At 36.7% G+C, this 15,528-nt stretch overlaps 1 protein-coding gene across 2 annotated transcripts; it reads right to left on the bottom strand.

Annotated features, from left to right (window-relative positions):
• Window positions 1-211: 211 nt before the first annotated feature.
• Window positions 212-14,189, bottom strand: rab27a (RAB27A, member RAS oncogene family). 2 transcript variants are annotated; one of them, XM_034112134.2, is made up of 7 exons: window positions 13,957-14,189; window positions 7,600-7,649; window positions 6,273-6,441; window positions 3,686-3,771; window positions 3,497-3,600; window positions 2,746-2,869; window positions 212-2,321 (listed from the first exon to the last, which is right to left on the bottom strand). In XM_034112134.2, the coding sequence occupies exons 3-7, from the start codon at window positions 6,423-6,425 to the stop codon at window positions 2,126-2,128; spliced, it is 663 nt and encodes a 220-aa protein (XP_033968025.1). In that variant the 5' UTR covers window positions 6,426-6,441; window positions 7,600-7,649; window positions 13,957-14,189; the 3' UTR covers window positions 212-2,125. The 2 variants fall into 2 exon arrangements, with proteins under 2 accessions (XP_033968025.1, XP_033968031.1); XM_034112140.2 differs by lacking the exon at window positions 7,600-7,649.
• Window positions 14,190-15,528: the final 1,339 nt, after the last annotated feature.

Raw genomic sequence — 15,528 nt, 5'->3', positions numbered from 1 at the left:
AAAAAGGTCGTCAAACGTTAAACATTAAAGCCAGTAGTGAAATAAGGATTTATATTAGACACTGACTGAAGTGTTATGTAGTCTGTAATGTTGGCAAGGATGGTCATAATCTCAGATTCTAAACACATAAAGCAATACTTCATAGTGAAATTCCATTTTTATTCAACCTCTTCAAGATTGATTATATAAAATTCGATACTGCTTCAAGGAATACATAAATAAAACAGTTTATTTCACACATGATATACATTTTGCATATGAATAAGTATGGCACACTTTAAAATATGAAATTAATCAGCATAGTCATACTCATATTATAATCAAATTCAACTTTAGCTGTTTGTGTCTTAACTAAAACATCACTTTTAGCCTTTACAATTAATAACAATAATGTCCATGTGTGTGTAAAACAAAAAAATACATGTCACAATACCATTTCAGTGTTTTACTAAGTTTAGATACTCTTAATTAAATATCAGTCGTATGATAAATCTATGAAACTTTAAAGGATCTGAAGGGGTAAGCATAAGGATTTAAAAATCAACACCATATAAGTAAACTGAAATGTTTGTTTATTGCTATTCTTATCAAACTTGCCAATACAAAACCAAGGCTAAGCAGGTTCTTTAAAGACCTCTCTTTTATTATTTAACCCTCAGTAGGTCTACATCCAAAAATATACTGAGGGTAAGATGGTATGTAGCAGCTCTTTTCATTGCAATCAGAACTTGAATACATAATCCTGATGCATGCCGCATGTGTAATTAGTAGATGGCTGCCTAAACAGTTGTCCCACTCTTTAAAAGCATAGCATCTGCTCGGAGAATCCTGACACTAGCAAAGGTGGTCTTTGTTTTCAGGTGATATATTCTTGTTATCCACATGTTATCATCCGGGGCCTTGGCATAGCAGTATGTAGGATCTCGGCTGAGCACAATCCTGAATACTCTAAAACTACAGAAATCCTTACAGGTGAATATTGAAAAAATAATATATTGCATGTTACTTGGATGTTCACAAAAGCTACAGCAACATTTTTCATTGAAATGTCTTACTTTGAAATATATTAAACTATTAGACTATTTGTTTTACTTTTTCCACAATTTTATATTTATACTGAGACTTAATTTTTGCAATCATTGGCAGAAATAGTTGCTGATTATAATGAAGTGTTGATGACGAAGACAAACTGTATTCTATTATCAAGGTTTTAAGAAAAACAAGCACAAACGTTGATTTAGGAAAAAATAAACAAATGTTAATTGTCCTTCTAGTTAATTTCAGTCGGACAATGTGAGCAACGTGTTTACTGGCTGTTGCAGGGCAATCTTGCATTCTGCAGAAGGACACTAAGCACAACATCAATAAGCTTCCTAAAAGTATATCCATAACAAATCCCAATACACCGTGACTGCAGGCATCAGTCAACATTCATCTGACTGTACAAAGTGACTCCTTTCTTAATCGCAGTGTGAATCTACGCTTATCTTACAGCAAGTGAAGAGTGTTAGAAGTATTCTTATAGCACATTTGGCAGAGCAGCTCACTTTGACGCAACTTGAAGCACAACATTTATACCTGAAAACATGATCAGCATCCAAATGATGACATTTCCAGCTGGACATCATTAGAAATAAATATCCCACGCTCCAATATTAATATATATTTTTTGAAAAGACCATGTTAAATTAATTTAAATTAAACGCCCACATTCAAAAAGCACTTTTCTATGGAGGTGTATTATGGGCAGGCTTGGGAATAAGATGTTTTATTTAATCTATTTAGCATTTCAAATGTTGAGAATAAAGTTAAAATGTAGGATTCATATATATGACTAACTTTTTGACTTTTTCCTGACATTTCAATTTAATTCACAACATTTTCCCTAAAAACAACAAATCAATATCTTCCTCTAATGTATTTGCTCTCATGCCTGGACCTAATACACTTCTGTACTTTATATATGTATAGCAAAGCACTACTCTGTGGGGCAATAAAGATAAATATTGTTTCCCCTTAAATATTTTACAATATGCATAATGTATACTTCAACTGCTTAACTTGGATATCTTCCTATTTTTTCAACAGTATTATGGACACAGACATGTAACGTTCGTAATTGAATCTAACATGCACATTTGCTCTTATCAGAGGCCTCTGAGAGGTCTGGGTTGCTGGTTCCGTTAGCTCTGACGGTCCCATCAGGGATCCAGGACTTGTCAACACATCGTTCCATTCTCTTCATGATGAGATCCAGCAGGACGTCCACGGCCATGTTCACGTTAAGCCCGATTGAAGCACTTGTCTCAAAGTAAGGGATTCTGCATGGAAGAAAAATATTGGACATAATAAATACGGGATCACAGACTACTGCCGCTAGTCACAATGTGACACAAACTTTGAGTGTAGAGAAAAAAATAGGGATAAGGCGGGGCTTATGCAAGGTTACATTTCCAGTCCCATATAAAGACCAAAAGAGCATTAGTCTGTCTGTCAATATCGCCTACTTCGAATGTTATATAGCATTCCGAGGTTTATCCTCTCTTGAAGGCATTCACAGCATTTCTCACGGTGCACTTTGTGTGTTTTTAATAGAGGTGTGTCTTATAGTTTCAGAGCAGGATATTTTACACATGTGTACAAATATTTGCTTTTCCAAGACTGGCAAACAATACAGCCACTGCCTTCTTGACAAACATCTAAAGGGAGAGGTTCATGTACAGATGGATCAAAGCGGAGACGTACCCGTACTTCTCCGCCAGCTCACGGGCCTCTTCCTCACGGACTGCTCTCTGATCCGACAAGTCACATTTGTTGCCACACAAAACAATGTCTGGATTTTCGCAGTATGCGTGGATCTGTAACTGACCTGAAAACACACATTGAGCAATTTATTATGTATTTAGTCCCGCGTTTATAAATATGTTTGCTTCTGAGACAGATATAAAGCCATCATTTAGAATTATATTCAAGAAGACACAAGAAAGTTGAGCAGTGTAGCAGCAGTAGTTGAGGTGAGAGTATACTGTGCACAGAAAATACTTTATAATATATAAATACTGGAAGAATACATGTTAAATCACACAATATAAAAGGCCTAACATCCTAGTGTAAATTCTATACACAAGTATTTTGAGAGTGATCCATTTTGTAAAAAATTCCTGTGCACTAAATTGTGTCTTAATTTTAATGATGCAACATTTCAGTCCACCTATCGGTAATGACACATCCACATTTCAAAGCACAACAGGTTATATGGAACGTCTGCTCCCCGATTGTTACATAAGAAACCTCTCAGAGTGGACATTATTACTTTTTACCTTTTCTTACTGCAACTCATCTATGTTAAATAGCATCCGTTCCATTCACCTCACTTGTTTTTAAAAATATTTAATGAAAATGTAGACTGCGTCCTTTGTTCTTACATCTTAACACCCTTCTAAAAACAGCCAAAAAACGAAGTGTACAGTTCAGAGTGAAATATCAAAGGACTTACTCATCCAGTTTCTGACGTTGAGGAAACTTTGTTCATTAGTGAGGTCAAACAGGAGGAGGAAACCCATTGCATCTCTAAAGAACGCCGTCGTCAAACTCCGAAACCTGACAACAAAGAGGAACCACTTGATGACAATATAATAAATAGTGACAAATAAATGTAAAGTTCAAGTAGAATAACTTCACGTACCTCTCCTGTCCCGCAGTGTCCCACAGCTGCATGTGGATCTTCTGTCCTCGACCTGGAGATCCATCTGGATTTGTTGATTTGTAAACCTGACAGAAACAGAGACGGATCAGGTCAAACAGATGTTCAGATGTTCAAACGGATTGAGAAGCATTCAATCTCAATCTGTTGGAGTGTAATTAAAGTGTAGTTTGATGTAGTAGTAAATCCCTTCATACACTTTAAGAATAAGATTTATTTTACGGATCTTACTTTCCAGTGGCTTAAGATGTTTAACAATGCAGCATGTTAAAGCGATACTTGCATCATACTGTTAAACTCTGTTGGGACTGAGTTTTGAGTTTTTCGAGAATGATAAGCAGCATTAATCTTGTATTTCATAGCTGCTTGTAAAAATGGAGAAACAAATGTGCAATTAAAGTTATTGAAGAGTCTCTAAAAGAGTCCCCAGATGTAACTGCACATTTCAATAACACGGGAACCTTTAGAGATTGAGAAATAATGTAGTCTTTCATTCCTACAGTAAGACTAATCTAGGGACACGCTGTTGATCTCAGCGGTTTCCCTGTGACCATTGAACAGACAGCTTCAGTATTATTGGTGTACTGTATCCATCTGATTACCCATTTAATATACTGTAACTTCATGGTATTTTATCCCGATGGTGGATTTTACTTTTTGGATGTCCTGATCTTAGTTTATCACAGGAACAAAGTAAAGCAGACGTTAGTGGAAGATAAAATAAACGTTCATGTGTACAGTGTTACAAATGTATTGAACATGTACAAACTAGGGTTTCCCATTAATGTACCGGGTGCTACAGTGGAACACGCACATACACAGTGTACACACGACTCTTACAATGAAGGCTTGATAATCAGCGCACAGCATATAAAATGGCATATAGGTGCAAGTAGAGGTAAAGAGGGGGGTGGGGTCCTCACCTCCTCTAGGGGGGTCCGGGGGCATGCTCCCCCTTGAAGATTTATTTTTTTAATATTGAAGTTATATGCATTAACCTGGTGCATTTTGAGAGCAAAATGAATTTATGGATACATCTCTCAACACCCATATGAAACGGAACTGTAAACAGATTTTCTTTTTCTTTATGGATATTTTACAAATCACTCACCTTTTAAACTGTATTCTTGTTTGTCTGTCATATAGTATTTCACAACTGTTTTTCATTTATTCTCATAAATGGTGACCAAAACGTTTGAGACCAACTGAGATAACTAGACTAAAGTTAACTATCTAAACAGAGAGTCCCTTACCTCACTGAGCTGTAATTATCTCTCAGTCTGACAGGACAGAGCTCTCCCTTTCCTTGTTTTAGAAACAGATTTTAATATCTGTTAAGCTAACCAGATGCTAACAACAACAATGCAAATAGTGAGTTTGGTAGAAATATACTGAATAATAGTGAAGTTATTTAAAGATGATAAGATTGAAGATTTGACATTATAAATATTCCCCAAAATTATTCAAAAGCATATTCTTCCAAACTCCTTGCTGTAGTATGACCACCATGAGACTATTGATGTGTGTGCTGAGTTTGGTAGTAATAAGCTGTATAACAGTGATTGAATATTATTGTATTCTCTTTTTTCGGAGTTGCACTTTGCAGACGGTCCCTGAGCACTCGTTTCTTCTCGGGCTGCGGATAGAGACCAATGTAATGTGTCCAGCTCGGAGGACGGCGCGTATTGGCTTTTTTTTGATCGAAATGTGGTTGTAGTTTGTTGTCAACCTTACCACGGTACTTAGGAGACATCGTTTGTGTCTGAATAACGTTTTGTTCATGAGTTATTGATCCGTGAAATCCGAATCTCTCAATATCGTTTCAACTTTACTGAACTAAGCCAGAAGAACGTCCCATTTCGTAGACCGCTCGGTTTTCTGTTCCTTCACTTTATTTTTATATTTATATACATTTATTTTGGACGAAACCTTAGCGTGAGGAAAGGCAAGTGTGGCGTGAGTGCGTGAGATATGGGATAATTGCGTGCTGTTGGCAGCCCTGTTTCAGTGTTTTCACACTTTTAATCGGCAGGTCAATGTATTTGGAGAGGAGGAGACTTTTTCAAATAGTTTGGTCCTGGTAAACACTGTCACTGGGAGAAGCTGACTGCCATGGCAAACTATACCATGATTGCACACTACTTCACAAAACCTCAAATCTACGAGAACCTTAGTGGCAATGTGTTCCCTACATTGTGCCCTTAACATAACATTGTCCTGGATTGACTGAGTAGCTCCAGTACAGCTGTGGTGAATCTGTTATCAGGATATTATCTTAAAGCTTGAGGTTAGCAGCATTAGAGAGTAAACAATGAGTAAATATGAACACTGCTCAGCTGTTTGCCAATGGTAAGAAGTGTTTATTCTTAAGGAGGGTGCTGCCTCCTGTTCACCAACATTAGTCATTCCTTGGATTGCTGTTGCAACATTCATCAGTACTCTTTTGTTACTTAATGGTGTGGGAATGCATTAAATCCACTAATTAGGCAGCAGTAAATGCTTGCTGCACGAAAGCATACAAAGAGGTCCAAACAATTGCCGGCGTTTGATAAGAATTGACTGAACTTACCACTCTTTTTTCTCTGAAGTCTATTCCCACTGTGGTGATGAACTTGGAGTTGAACTTGCAGTCTGTGTATTGGTAGAGGAAGCTAGTTTTCCCCACTCCAGAGTCACCGAGGGCTAGGAACTTTATGAGGTAATCATACTCTCCATCCGACATCGTGAGAGTTTAATTTCTGAAACACACAAACAAAACAACTCAAACAACAATCTCAAAATGTGTTACAGAAATACATTGGTATTTATGTTCAGCTATCCCCCAAATAACCACATCTATTGTACAAACACACACAGACTGACATCCAAATGGTTTAAGCACTTGACATTTAAATATTATGCTTAAATTATTATATTTGTTCAAATCCTCCAAACTACATCCGACAATTACTTTTCCCTACAAATAATAAAAACAAGTAGTAACCATACTATATGCATACACAATCAGAAAACACGCTTCATAAGGTGTTATGATTGTTGATGTTAAGATTCATCAATAATTATGAGTGTTCAAAAAATAACTCTGAAATTCTATAAGCAGATTAAGATCCACCATAATTAGAATATTTTATGTTGTAAAAATAATTATAGAAAGGGCTACCTTATATTGTTGTGGTTTTACAGGAATGTATAAGTGCAGGAACAACACTGGGAGAAAAACACTAATATAAACAATATGAACCTAATATAAAAAGCTATCAACATATTGTTTAGATTCTCTGAGCACTAAAATACAACACCTATTCTATGTAGCACACATTCTGTAAAAAAATACAACTAAAAGCTGATGAACACACGGCGAGGGGAACAACTACTTCCAAACTCTCGAAATGGGGCAATCCGAGGAGCAAGTGAACGCACCATTACCCACACAGTCCTGAGAGGAGATCTAATCAGGCAACAGGAGGGAAAACACCGTGTGGGAGGACTGTGGCTGCGAGGCTCAAGCTCCTACAGATCACGACTATGTGGAAGTAACCGCCCGTCCACACTACAGCTATAGTATAGATGAACAATGTTGGGACTTATCCCTTCAATCTACTTAATGCAGTCCAGTCCACCCCCACACTTTTGTATTATTCTGTTTTCTTGTTTGTCATCTTTCCAGCTCCACTGGTGCCCTTAGCATTATGCTAATTACATTTCACTTTCAGTACCAGCAGCCATCATCTTTAATTCTAATGAATTCTGATGTCACTAGATCAACAGCCAGCCTCCATACAAGAGGGACGTCAATGTGTCTTCTTATCCCAAATGAACAAGCTTGACTCTATTAAATCAAGTCTCAAATAATAGCACAAAACATACATTTAAAGCACATCAAAAAAACAAGTTACTTTGTAGAATGCTCGATCTGTTCTGACTGATGAAGTTGCAGCTGTGACGTCTACGAAAGATACAAAGAAATTACAAAATAATTATGCAATTCCTAAATGTTGCTGATTAATGGATTGACATAAAAAGCAAACGTCATGTCTGAAGGAATAATTTCACATACTTTAATTTATATTCCTTATGTTAATCATGTCATTACTGTATAGTCACAGCACATCAGTAGTTAACCATAATGGGAAACAAAACTCAAGATAAATACAACTTGGTTGTTCATAGTTTTTACAGCCTCTTACAAATGGTGTTCATGTAATACGGGCGACTCTTGTGGTTTGTTTTTATTGCTATTATGTCTACTTAGTTGAGCTTCTCCAACATTTTCCATGTACCCCATGGCATCAGCAAAAGTACTGCTGTGGGGGTGGAGTATAATCTTCATTCAATCCTGTATACATAACATTTTGTACACTCTTCAAAACATCCCTAACCCTCCAAATGTATCTTTGTATAGTTTATGACATTGCAGGGGTATGTGTAACATAGGAGCCATGTTATCTTGTTGACACAGTAACAGGAAGTTTTTTAAATCCCTCTGTCCCTCTCCAGCCACCGACAACACTCAAGTATGTACTCACGATCAGCACGACAAGAAAGCAGATGTAATGTGTCTCTAGAAATCAGTCGCTTGCTGCTCTACACATTTTGGAGTAACGGTTGAAGTAATTCAGCACACTATGAAATCTAATGGAGACATTTTTATTTGACATGGACGACTTACTACAGTCAAAACATTTAAAAGAAAGTGCAGATGTATCATATGACCAGCTCGTAGAAAACTCAGCAGACAAGTCCTACATTCTTTCACTGTGACCCACCCTGAACCCTTTATCTGGAGCCATAAGTAGCTTAAGGTCTCGTGCTATATCGAGATCCATGATGAATGCACTTTGACGGAAACGGCTGCAAAGAGAACAAGGAGCCCCAAATGATCAAGTCAACATTCCTGCTCGTAGCAGTTCTTACCCAGGTACATTAAAGTTAATATTAAGGTTTTATTTATATCTCTATAACGCTTTAGGTCCTTCTTTCGGGGGTGCCAAAACAAGCTCAAGCTGGGTCAGTTGCTATTGACATTGCAACAAAAGCTGAAACTCTGAAAAAAGTATTAATTGTGTTTTAGGTTCCTTTAGTTTTTGATGTTGACTCTCTCCATCCTGTCGTAAAGCTCTTCATAACGGTTTATGAATGCTTTCAAAATCTTTTTTTTTTTAAGGAAATGATTACCATCAAACCGACCCAGTTAAAGATTTGTAACACTACACAACTTTATATACACATGTGAGCAAAATGGTTTATTAGCATTAAACTCACAACTTCCTGTAACATTTCCTCTTATTTCCCAATTTAAGGGGCCTACTACAAATCTATTGAATCCTAATTAAAACTACGCAGCCCAATATATCAAACCTGCAATAAACACTACCTTCATGATGGGTCTAATGTTCACTTTTTGTTGAAATGTTCACTTGTAACTGTCATGAACCCATTTATATGTAAAGGCATCCTCTTAACTTTTGATTATTGATCTTTTTAATTATTTGTGTTATTTCTATTTTGTTAGTGGTACTTTTTCTCATACCGTTTGAAGCTCCTTTGCTTTTTAAACGTTTGTCTGCCATTTTGTACCTTGTTAAGCACTTCTATTTCCTGCCATAACAAGTCAAAGCGTCTGCATCACTGACTTGTTGCCCAACTTACTGATATTGTTATTAAAACAGCCTGACTCCAAAACTTGAGTCAGTAAATTATTTCTGTGTCATTTAAAAACAGGTCACAAAAGTTACACAGCCGAGCAAAACCACACTGCAAGAGATGCAGATTGTGTCAGCAAACTTCTGCAGACTACCATCAGGTTCATCTGATGACTTCTCCAAGCTCCAATCGGAAACAAGAAAAAGCACTATCTCCTGAAAAGCCAAATGTTCTAATGAAAAGCAAATGTTCAAGCACATGTCTAGTAATGTTACAGTGTGGTGCTAAAGCTACCTCTTCCAGTCCTAGCAGCTGGGAAGGGAAAGCAAGCTCTGATGACGGAGTACAATCTGATATGTTGCGCAGGAATACACATAGTGCGGTTAACAAAAAAACCGTTAAGTCTATTAACCTATTTACTGGGTTTCATTTACCTTTCAATTTGAGTCAAGCAGAACTTAATGTGTCCCTAAAGGGGCGATTGATTACGCAGCAGGAAAAACAGTAATATCATAAAGCCAAATACACACACAAGTGGTACATATGTTATAAAATACGTTTTTAAGGAGCATGTTAAAATGGTTGGCAAGGTTGCAAAAGCAAACACATTCATATAGACTTTGAAGAGAATGCCTATTATTTCATAATGCAAATACTTTCATGAAATGTATGACTTTTCTTTCGCAATTAGTTGATTGTGCAACACCTTGGACAAGCCACATCTGCAATAACCAGCAATTAAAATGTTGATCAGGAAGCTAACAAGATCACATCGTTGCCATGTTTTTATAAATTAAGTTTTGATCATTTTATTACATTTGCTGAACTGAAATGTATCTATAGATACCTACACAACCATCATGTCTTCAGGCTCAGTAACACGTGGAATCCTCATTATGACAAACAGCTTCTTCTGTTCGGGATGAAAATAGGGAGTTTTAACCCTTGCCTACAGAACTCAAACTGGATCCTGACTGGGTTTATTTTCAACCCAAACCGAGACCATTTTTTCAAAAAGGGACCCTTCATGCAGTCAGGAATAATCCTGGCCTTCTTGTTTTAGTTTGTGTTATTTTGTCTTTGTTGAGCTCTGAGTTTTGTGTTCTATTGTATATAACTAGGTTTGTGTTTTGTTCTTTTCTGTTGAGAACCTGTGATATTGCTTGAGTCCTTAATTAAGGAAGAATTATATAAGATCTATAAAACAAACTTATCAAACACTAACCCTTTGTTATCCTTGATTTCTGAAAGAACATTTTCATTCAACGTAGAGGCATGCTAGGAAAAACACGTTTTCTTCAATAATTCAATGTAACACTTGATGAGTGCCGCACAACATATACAACTTTTAAAAAAACTTAAAGGTGGGGTAGGTAAGTTTCAGATTCCGGCTCGAGTGCACTACAATTTGAAAGTACGCAGCCGAAAAGAATCCGCCCCTTCCTTCAGACTTCCTTACAGAGCACCTCCTCCAACACACATGAACGCGCACATGACGTCAGCAGACTGGTGAAAGTGGCCGCCTGTTGCTGGCGAGTCATTGAAGTACTGCTGCGATGCACGCCCAATGACGGCACGCCCAATGAGGGCACGAGATACATTTCTGCGTGCACGAGATGGAAGGCTGACAGACAGGGCGGCAATTAATACTGTCATCCAATCCGTTTAGCCGGCCCGGCTAAATGGATTGGTTGTACTTTTTACAGTACTACGGCTTCCACAGATGACATTTTTTTATGGATTTATTGTCAAAGCACTTAAGATATTCATTGCTATCGGGATGTTAAGAGCATTCCATGGAATATAACAAAAAGTGTATCTCGAGCCGGTTTCTGAAATGTACCTACCCCACCTTTAATATGAACAATTGTAAAATTGAAGTTAAAAATGTGTGCACCCAGCCTGAGAACAATTTCCTGAGAGTTACAGCTGCAGTGCAGAACAGAGGAATATACCTAACATACTGTAAATCTCTCAAATTGTGGAGGTTAAACTCATTCGGATTAAGAGTAAATGCCATTGGGCAGTCTCAGGTTTCCCACAACCTTTTAACAGAAAACAAACGAGGCTCTGTCAGATTAAGGTGTCACATTCTGCCTTCATAGGAAAGGGCCTCCCAAATATCTGTGTAACACCAAGTGTGACGCTTATCTTAAAGTTATTCGTTTCATTAAAAACGACAAAGGGTTAGGGTTTGCCTATTACAAAACCAACAGCTACACATCATTTACAATCATCCTGACATTTCAACTTGCAGGATGTGTGTTGCGCTTTCACAAGAAATTGCATCCACCACAATCACTTGATACAAATTAGAAACTAGCAACAGAAACTGAACAAACTGAAACAGGTTTCTGGTAATCTAATTAAAAGTGAATTCGTGGAGGCCTCCCAAATTAAAATCTAGTACTTACCTACTTAATTGTATTGCATTTAAAAATACTAGCAGCGCTATACATCAATATTACATTGTCATCAGATATTAGAATAGATATCATTTACTTTTTTGATATTTCTTGTTTTAACGGCTGAATCACAGTGAAGTAATGTCGTTTTCTATCTCAGATTGTGAACAGTATCAGAGAGACATTGTTTGTTTGTCTTTATTATTCTAAATTAAAATGTAGGTCTATTTGTAGTCTATTTTAAAGTATGTGTTCCACTTGGTATTAACATCATATTGTTGCAAGAGAGTAATCAATTGTTTTTATGTATGTGTAATAATGCTAAAGGTAAAACACTTGTCAATTTTACTCAAGTTGATGAACAGATGCATATTATTCTTAATGTCCTTTGCATGGCGAGATGTCCTGCTTTTCTCTGTTTGATATCGTATCAAACTGAATATTTGGGGTTTTGGACGGACACAAAGTCATCACCTTGGACTTTGAGAACCTGGATGAAGATTATTTACTATTTTCCAAAATGTTCTATATAAAAATATTAATCAATTTATCTTGAAAACAATCAGCAGATAAATAACTACATGATTGCATTTAAAACAATTATATTCATGATTTTATAATTGCATTTCTAATTTAGATTCTGTCTTGAATTGTCTGTCTGTATTTACATATTTAGGCAAGGACTCTCTTGAAAGTGATGTTTTATCTCAATGAGGCTTTGCTTTTTAGATCAAGTATAACTAAACCTTAATCTACCGTAATACCTTTTGGCATTTTGTCCGCGGTGGAGTTAACCTAGTAGCTGTGTTTGCCAAGTACTACCATCCATGCAGACCAGCAAACACTAAAAGCTGGAATCCTTTATCAGGGAGAAGTGGAAGACCCACCCTGGGCAGCTGTCCAACACAGAGGCTCCTTGGAGAAATCCGGATGTGTGCATGCCATAAACTAGAAAGGGTGCAGCAGCACAATAATGACGTGCACATTAGAATAAAAATAATATGATCAGTTATTTTGGCACCATGTTTCTTTAAAGTTACTGGCTGCCAACGCTCATTAAAATACCTTGAGAGGGTTTATCTGCAGCAGCGCCAGGCAGCGCCAGGCAGTGCCAGGCACATCAAACTCATTCTTCACAAACAGCGGTAGAACAAGTATTCAGTACTAACACCGCCATGTGAAAATACTCAACTACAAGTCAAAGTCATGCGTTCAAGCCTTACTTAAGAAGTGGTATGTAAGTGTTTAGCCAAATGTACTTAAAGTTAAACTCATTATACATTATGTTTTTGGATCAATATAACACCTGAATTAATGTGTAAGTTGCATTGTATTGCTGTAGATGTTGTGTTAAAGAGATACCTCCTTTATATAATCAATGTATCTTTGTGTCCAGTCCAGTTTTCAGCTTTGTTACAAACAATGCATTTTTCAGCTGTAGTGCTTTTGATATGCTTTATTTAACTTCAGAGGTCCTCAACCCATAAAGGAAACACTTTATCCTTTAGATAAAGTGTATGAAAACCTGGAAAGTAACTAAAGTTGAGACACAAATGTAGTACAAAATAGTAGCCTACTATATTTACTCCTGAGGTGTAGTGGACAATGCCACTTCAAATGAAGACCTGTACAAACAGTAAACGTAAATAACCAAGTAAAGAACCCTTGGGCCTACCTTGAATTTGTACTTAAATATAAGCTACTTAGTCACTTTCCACCACTGCCAACAGACCTACAGTCTATGTAACAAACACACACTCAAATCGATAGACCTCAGCAGGTCTTCATGTGGCTGTCCTGTAACAACATAGTCACTTTGTTTTACTTTAAGACTTAACAGGATGCCAGCTTCCTCTGTCAGACATACGCAGTGAACATATTAATACAAACAGCGTTATAAATGTTAAAAAAAACCTGCAGTCCAGTCCCGAGAAACCAAATGTTTTACTTGTATAAACAATGGTGTTTAGTGTGGGATAAACAAACAACTCTTACAGGAGGATAAGGCAAGTGTAACATTGTTCCCTACGCCACGTTATTGTTAATGTTTGAGGGGTGAATTTAACAAGTTTGGAGGCAGAAAGTGTGAAGAGATGCAGATAATCGAGTGAATTTAAGTTGTTAGTGAACTTTCAGCCCCTCGCTAACTCCTGACAGATGCTACCCGATTTCTTCGATTTCCTGAAAACATGTGAACATACTCACCAGCCCCGGGGCGTTGCTGCTGCGCACTGAGTCCCGCTAGTAAAAGTAAAAAAAAAGTTTTACAAAGTGACAGTTTTAGACTTTAGATAAGGGGATAAATGATAACTTCACTCTCTCCGTCGCCTCTGGGCCAATAGTTGACATGAGCTTCATTAACACTGAACGCCTGCTTCACTTCCCGTGGAGAAACAGCTCCTCCTCACTGAGCCGCTGCAGGGAGCCTCCGTTACTGCAGCACTACATCTAACGCAGGGGTGTCCAAACTACGGCCCGGGGGCCAAATGCGGCACGCGGACCATTTTGAATCGGCCCTCAGCAAAGTATGATGAAATATGGCCCACAAATGAAACTTCTGCTTGTATTAGGCTACTTCTTAAATATAAATGTTCAAATATATTACACAGTATTCATGTGTTAACAAGACGACTTTTCTAATAAATTCAGTCAATTAAAGTTGACAATATTTTTCTAACAAATCTAAGTTGATAACAAAAAAGCCCAATAACACATTTACATAACAACCTTGAAATATACCTTTCGTATTTCCTATAATTATAATCAATCTGAGGCATCTGTTTTAAGGAATGAGCTGCCAACACTTATTGTAACAAAATATATGATGGAGAGCTGTGATGTAGGCTGTTATTTTCTGAAAGCATTTTCAAGTATCAAGAATGGTTTACATTTGATTGATTTTTCCAACTTTTAACTGAATCTATGAGGCAATACCTCACCTCTAGGGAGTGGCCACGCCTTTCGTATATTTTTCTGTATGTGGCCCTCGGTGAAAAAAGTTTGGACACCCCTGATCTAACGCAACACATCTCACAGGGACATAAGCTGGGGTGGAGAAGTACTCAGATCTTGTGCTCAACTAAAAGTAGAAGTACCAGAGTGTAGGAATACTCTGTTACAAGTAAAAGTCCTGAAAAAGTAGAAAAGCATTAGCATCAAAAAAGTGCCAAAAGTAAAAGTAGCCTACTCATTAGGAAGATTGGCCCATTTCACAATCTTATATAATATATGTTCTTATAGTAATTATTTATGCATTAAAGTGTGATAAATGTGCAGCTAGTTTGACTTTGTAGCTTTTTTATCTTTTAACTTTGTTATGCTATTTTATTTATATTTCTAAATCTGAAATATATTGGACTGTTTATTTTTTGTGTCTTAGTTTCTCTTACATTGCATCTATCTATCTATCTATCTATCTATCTATCTATCTATCTGTCTATCTGTCTATCTATCTATCTATCTATCTATCTATCTATCTATCTATCTATCTATCTATCTATCTATCTATCTATCTATCTATCTATCTATCTATCTATCTATCTATCTATCTATCTATCTATCTATCTATCTATCTATCTATCTATCTATCTATCTATCTATCTATCTATCTATCTATCTATCTATCTATCTATCTATCTATCTATCTATCTATCTATCTATCTATCTATCTATCTATCTATCTATCTATCTATCTATCTATCTATCTATCTATCTATCTATCTATCTATCTATCTATCTATCTATCTATCTATCTATCTATCTATCTATCTATCTATC

The sequence above is a fragment of the Pseudochaenichthys georgianus genome, chromosome 3, assembly GCF_902827115.2.
Source record: "Pseudochaenichthys georgianus chromosome 3, fPseGeo1.2, whole genome shotgun sequence".
In the NCBI taxonomy this organism is placed as follows: domain Eukaryota; kingdom Metazoa; phylum Chordata; class Actinopteri; order Perciformes; family Channichthyidae; genus Pseudochaenichthys; species Pseudochaenichthys georgianus.
Note: the sequence above shows the minus strand (reverse complement) of the source record. Positions and strands in the feature narration are given on the sequence as shown.